The 5,563-nt window shown below is 37.5% G+C and overlaps 1 protein-coding gene across 2 annotated transcripts; it reads right to left on the bottom strand.

The window, feature by feature from the left end:
* Nucleotides 1–494: 494 nt before the first annotated feature.
* Nucleotides 495–4,468, bottom strand: LOC105176904 (solanesyl diphosphate synthase 1, chloroplastic). 2 transcript variants are annotated; one of them, XM_011099849.3, is made up of 6 exons: nt 3,882–4,468; nt 3,655–3,770; nt 2,305–2,432; nt 2,110–2,213; nt 1,503–1,630; nt 495–1,389 (listed from the first exon to the last, which is right to left on the bottom strand). In XM_011099849.3, the coding sequence occupies exons 1-6, from the start codon at nt 4,111–4,113 to the stop codon at nt 841–843; spliced, it is 1,257 nt and encodes a 418-aa protein (XP_011098151.1). In that variant the 5' UTR covers nt 4,114–4,468; the 3' UTR covers nt 495–840. The 2 variants fall into 2 exon arrangements, with proteins under 2 accessions (XP_011098151.1, XP_011098150.1); XM_011099848.3 differs by having other exon boundaries at nt 3,655–3,779; nt 3,882–4,466.
* Nucleotides 4,469–5,563: the final 1,095 nt, after the last annotated feature.

The following is a 5,563-nucleotide window of genomic DNA, read 5'->3' as shown; positions in this document are numbered from 1 at the left end:
AGTATATTGAATGTTTGTTTTTGCACAACAAATAGCTCCATCTTTAATTAAAATTGACAAACTCTATTGATATCGGCAAAAAATCAAATGAAGATTCATATCTTGCCCTTCGATTGACTTATAATGACTTATTGCGAGTCAAAGAAATCTTTTTTTATCAAAGTATGCATATACGTCTTTACACGCTAGTGCGTGTGAGGAGGTATAAGGATAATTTAGTTAGAAAATATTTGTTTGAGATCTATTAGTCTAACTTAGGTAAAATATGGTGTGGTATTCAAGTGTGTTTTATAGATGTCAACAAATTTTATAAATTTTATTGATGTAATTTCTCGAACTACAGGGATCTACGTATTGTTCCATTAAACTTCAGGTGAGTGTAATTATCCCTTTTAAATTTAGATTATACTGCATAATTTGATGAGATTAAAATTTTTACCATTTTGTATCCTTAGTAAAACCATCACCAAGGAAGTGACTAAAAGGGACTAAAGTGGGGGGGAAATACTGAAGTATGTAGATTATAACCAACATCATTTGTTTTTCATGACATTGAACAATTACCATACAACAAGAATTGAATTTCATTGTTATGTCTTCCTATAGGCCATTCTCAGAAAATGACCAAAATATGCAATAGTAGTTACAGCAAATATTGCCCAATATTACCTGTAAGTATACAGCCAGAAGCTGCTTTCTGTTGGTAGCTTCCACTGAGAAACCATCTCCACCGGCAGCGGCTTCAGCCGGAACCCCTATCCGTGGCCCGATTAGTTGAACTCGATCGAGAATCAATTAATCAGACGGCATGCTGTTCCGTGTATAAACAAGAGTTCTCTGTCATTTTATTCGTTCCAAGTTATAGTACACCATTTGTTCAAGTGCTCGTCTGAAGGAACTCTGGGGTAGGCAATGAAGGTTCTGAATGGCTTGATCGGCCATCTCTCTCGCCAACTCTCGTGCCCTTTCGATGCCCCCACAGTTCTTGACGATATCAATGGCCTCCTCAAGAGAGCCCGTCTCACAAAATTCAGATTCAATGATGTCCCTCAGTTTCGTTTCTTTCTCTAGTGCAAATATTACAGGAGCAGTCAAGTTTCCTTTTGCTAAGTCGCTCCCGGCAGGTTTCCCCAGTTGTTCAGCGGACTGAGTAAAATCCAATATATCATCAACAACTTGAAAGGATAGACCCAAATTCTTTCCGTACTGATACATCTGCTCGCTGATTTCACTGTTGACCCCACTAAAAATGGCAGCCCCTTTGGTGCTAGCAGCAATCAAGGAGGCTGTTTTGTAGTAACTCTTGATCAAGTACTCGTCCAGTTCAACATCACAGTCGAACAAACTAGATGCCTGCTTTATTTCACCGCTAGCAAAATCTTTAATGACCTGCAACACAGTATATAAAGTTAGATGTTTGCTTCACAATAGATGTTTATTTGATCATCATGACAAAAGATACCAGCTGTAGAAAAAGAATCACTAATCGAGTTCAAGTATACCTGGCTGATGAGCTTTATGACTTCGAGATTTTCAAGATTTGCCAGGTACCATGATGATTGGGCGAACATAAAATCCCCAGCCAGAACAGCTACTCTTGTACCGTATAACTGGTGGACGGTTTCCTTTCCTAAAACCAGTAGTAACGTCAAAGAGGTTAGCCAAAGTGAGAAAAGCTCCGTGCAGCAGAATTCTTAAATGAAACCGCATGCTTACAACTTAAAAATTTGATATCACCTCAAACCACAGGCGTCATCTCTCGGGTGGGCAATTTTCATTTGTTATCTATTTATGAATTTGGCTCTCCACATTTTTTTATTTTTTATTTGTGAATGAGCAACCCCTTACTTATTTACACTTAATGTGAGGAGGAAATGGATGGAAAAGTGGGCTCGTGAATACAGAATGCATTTTCTTTTTCTACTGTCTATCATGAAATACTCGAATGTAACAATGTACCAAATAGAGAAGCTGACAATTCTTTGTAGCATTAATGTTTGGTATGAGTATGAGACTTGTGAAAATCGAGTAGTCTCTCGCTGAAATGCAGATACAACACAAGAGATGACAAAAACTTTGAAGAAACGTGAAGATTATGAAAGCGCTGACCTCTTCGCATGTCACTTTCATCTAACACATCATCATGTATCAAACTTGCAGTGTGGATCATCTCAATGATTTCAGCCAACCTTCTATGCTCTTTGGTGAGGTCCCTGGGCCATGAATACAATTACATAATAAATAAATGTAAATGACTTTAGTTTAAACAGAAGAACCACAGAGAGAGTATCTGATATTGCTTACTTCAAACCAGCAATCTCTGCAGTGGCTCTTGAAACTAGAAAAACTAACGCAGGTCTCATTCTTTTCCCCCCAGCTCCAAAGATTTGCTCAGCAGCAGACATCAAAACAGGGTTTTCTGAGCCGACAATCTAATGATGATTTTGTATCAGAAACATTAGCCTTTTGATGTTGACTTCAAAGATAAATATGATCAATATCAAACTATACCCAACATGGTTCTGAATTGCGCCAAGTAAAATATCTACAGTGGATGGACAATTTCAAGTATAGATTTTTCCATGTTTTCTGCAGTTTGCATAGTGTGAACAAATACGAATTCGTAAAAGTGCCTCACCAGGAGCCCATCAATCTGCAGGATGTAATAACCGTGTTGTTTGATGTATGCCAAAATGTTACTTCAAAACAAGTTTAAAACTTAGAACAGTAACAACAATTCCCCTGTGTGATCATTAATGATTCTATTTCTAACATGTTAAGCATCAACTTCGAATGTCTGTATCAAATATGGTTGCTAATTTGCTATCTCGTACCAGATGATTTCTCACTCCTAAATATATTGTTATTAGGTAATACAAGCCATGATTTTGAGATGCGTCTCGAAAGTGTTAACCTCCTCTGCAGCCAGTTGAAGAAAGGTTCATGCTAAGATACAGGGTAGTTAACTAGATTGATATTCTGATTGACAAAAGCATCATTAGTGGTGCCTCAACTCGTACTTCTTTCTTGTCACCACATATTTCCTATTCTCATACTGCAACAGCGAAGGCGTGTAAACGTGCCAAGAAGCCTTGATTTGCACTGAAGCATCTACCATCCATATCAAGAACGATATGAAGCAGACCAAATCCGTTGATGATCCATTTGTCCCACTTAGACGGTAAGGCACTAACCAATGAATTAACCACAAGAAGCAAGGCATACCCCTATGCTCAACCAATAATTTAGTTCCACAGAAAGCTTGGTGGCATCTGGATTCTTATTTTGGTTCAACATGAAACGATCACCTAGGAATGCTACTTTTACATCAGATGCCAGATTTAGCAAAATCCTACACTAGGATAAAGACTGAATTGGGGCCTTAAGAACTAAAACCAAATACATTATTCACGATATTGATATCCATACCCTGTATCCCAAAATACTACCGTAAAAACACAACCTTAACCGGTAGCTGTATGGCTGCAGGCCGAATCACTTCATTTCAGCTACCTCTTGTTCTTTCTCCACTCTCCCTCTCAAAGGAAAACTAAATGGCAGCCATCGAACAGATAAGCAGCAATTCCTGCACACCTCTACCTCACCTGTACAAAAATTCAACCATTTCCACAGCATACAAATCAAGAAACTCACCGACTGCAGATTCTTATTCAGTGTTAGTAGGTCTTCTGCAACCACTTCAAACATATCCGCCATCGACAAAGGGCCTGTTGGCTCTTTCGTCAAATCCAGCACCGGTGGAGGACCAGCTGCAACCCCTACCATGTGAAGAAACTATCAAAACCTCTAAGACTCAACATTGCCAACAAATCAAAACAGACACAGAGTGTAATCATGGAAACATTTAAAGAAACAGTTACCACTGAGAAAAGCCTCAGGAGTCTTTGTCGAAAACACGCGGCAACGACCAATTTCCCGCCTGGAACACAGCAACTTCCGAGCTTTGCAGCCACTATTGACATTCCTGAGCAACGCCTTTGCGCGATTCCTCACGGATAGACGATTGGGAGAAGCATTGGAAGAGCACCCACACGCCGCAAACTCCAATCTTGTTCGCCCAAACTCAAGATTATGGCATGACACTGACATCATCCCCAGTCCAACACTCGAGAAAAAATGCAGAAAAGCGCGAGATTTTCCTCTCAATTCAAGAACCCACTTCCGGAACTCGTCAATTTCTCATTCCCCAGAGACCCATCAAGTAAAAACACAATCTCAAATCAATAAAAACTGATTCTTGAATGAGAAACCAAAGAAACAACTGGACGTGTCAATGGGTGATTGAGCTGAGAAGCTATTCTCTTGTGACAGAGAAACACAGGCGGAAGTTCAAGTACAGTTGAAGGAAGATGTATTGAATTTGTGTTGTCCACATAGCAGCAAAATTTGAGTGGACCCAAGAACACCACACAAAAAGTTGTGATCTTGTGGTTTTTTTCCCCCCCTCTTTTTTCTTGCTTTTCTGCAGCACACGTTGAATCTAAGTAACCCATGTTTTAATCAGAATGTGTATAAAATCAGTGGAAATTCAAAATATATTATCTAAAAGACATTTTAATATTTAGAAAGAAAAAGAAAAAAAAAAGTTTCCAACCCTTCCCTCTTGTTGTGTTCTCCACCCCTAAAATTTGCTGACTCTTTTTATTGTTTATTTATTAATTATAAAAATCCACATATTAATAAAATATTTGTTCTTATTTACTAGTTATAAAAATTTAAATATCAATTACCACTTATATTCATAATCTCTGCGACCCCAACACGAGAAAGAGTAGAGTATATTAAATTTTCAAATAAAACAAAAGAACGTTTATACAGAATATTCGGACTTGATCAAAAAATGAGATTAAAATTTCAAATTTAGCGGTAAATTATGCAAGTGAAGAACACAACAAGACAAAAATGGTTAAATATCTTTTTTGTATTTAAATTTTGGAAGATTTTTTTTTGGCCTTTTTCACGTTTTTTCATAGACTATAATTTTTCCAATTTTCAAGAAATACTTAAAAAAATGGAAGGAAAGAAAGGGGCGGACAGTGATGTAATGAGAGAGTCTCTGATTTTATTTAAGAGGTTTGTAAAGAAATGGTAAGCAATGGACAGGAGAGTATTTAGGATCTTATGATTCTTATCTAGCCGGCATCACCCCCACTGTGTGTTCTGTGTGTGTCTGAAAAAATCTCTGGTGGCTGGTAATGAGATTGGTGTGGTTCTCTAAGAACCATGAAAAATTATGTATTTGTTGGTAGTTTGGTGCACCCAATTCTCTCATATTCAGCCCACGTGTGTGATTGCTATTGCTCCTTTTTTATGATTACTAGCCGTCGGCCAATACTATTTACGCAAACGTATAATAAATAATTTTTTAATTATAATTATGCAATAGTTATTAGTCGTTTTTTCAACAAATAATACCAAAATGGTTGTTATAATTAAAAATTGTAACAAATACTTTTGCCGTAGATAAAATCATAGCGAATGTTAATTGATCGTGATCAAAGTTTGAGTTTTTGCATTGGTTTTGAGTGCACATGGCGGACAA

The sequence above is a fragment of the Sesamum indicum genome, linkage group LG13 (assembly GCF_026168435.1).
Source record: "Sesamum indicum cultivar Baizhima isolate 11 linkage group LG13, ASM2616843v1, whole genome shotgun sequence".
In the NCBI taxonomy this organism is placed as follows: domain Eukaryota; kingdom Viridiplantae; phylum Streptophyta; class Magnoliopsida; order Lamiales; family Pedaliaceae; genus Sesamum; species Sesamum indicum.
The sequence above is the reverse complement of the archived record's forward strand: the minus strand, read 5'-3'. Positions and strand labels throughout refer to the sequence as shown.

What these genes read in the sequence shown, in the direction of transcription:
- LOC105176904 (XM_011099848.3), bottom strand. Translation starts at nt 4,113, where the DNA reads ATGATGTCAGTGTCATGCCATAATCTTGAGTTTGGGCGAACAAGATTG. An exon ending in GCAGAGATTGCTGGTTTGAA is followed by an intron (nt 2,214 to 2,304) that starts GTAAGCAATATC and finishes TTCATGGCCCAG; the next exon opens with GGACCTCACCAAAGAGCATA. An exon ending in TGAAAGTGACATGCGAAGAG is followed by an intron (nt 1,631 to 2,109) that starts GTCAGCGCTTTC and finishes TACTGGTTTTAG; the next exon opens with GAAAGGAAACCGTCCACCAG.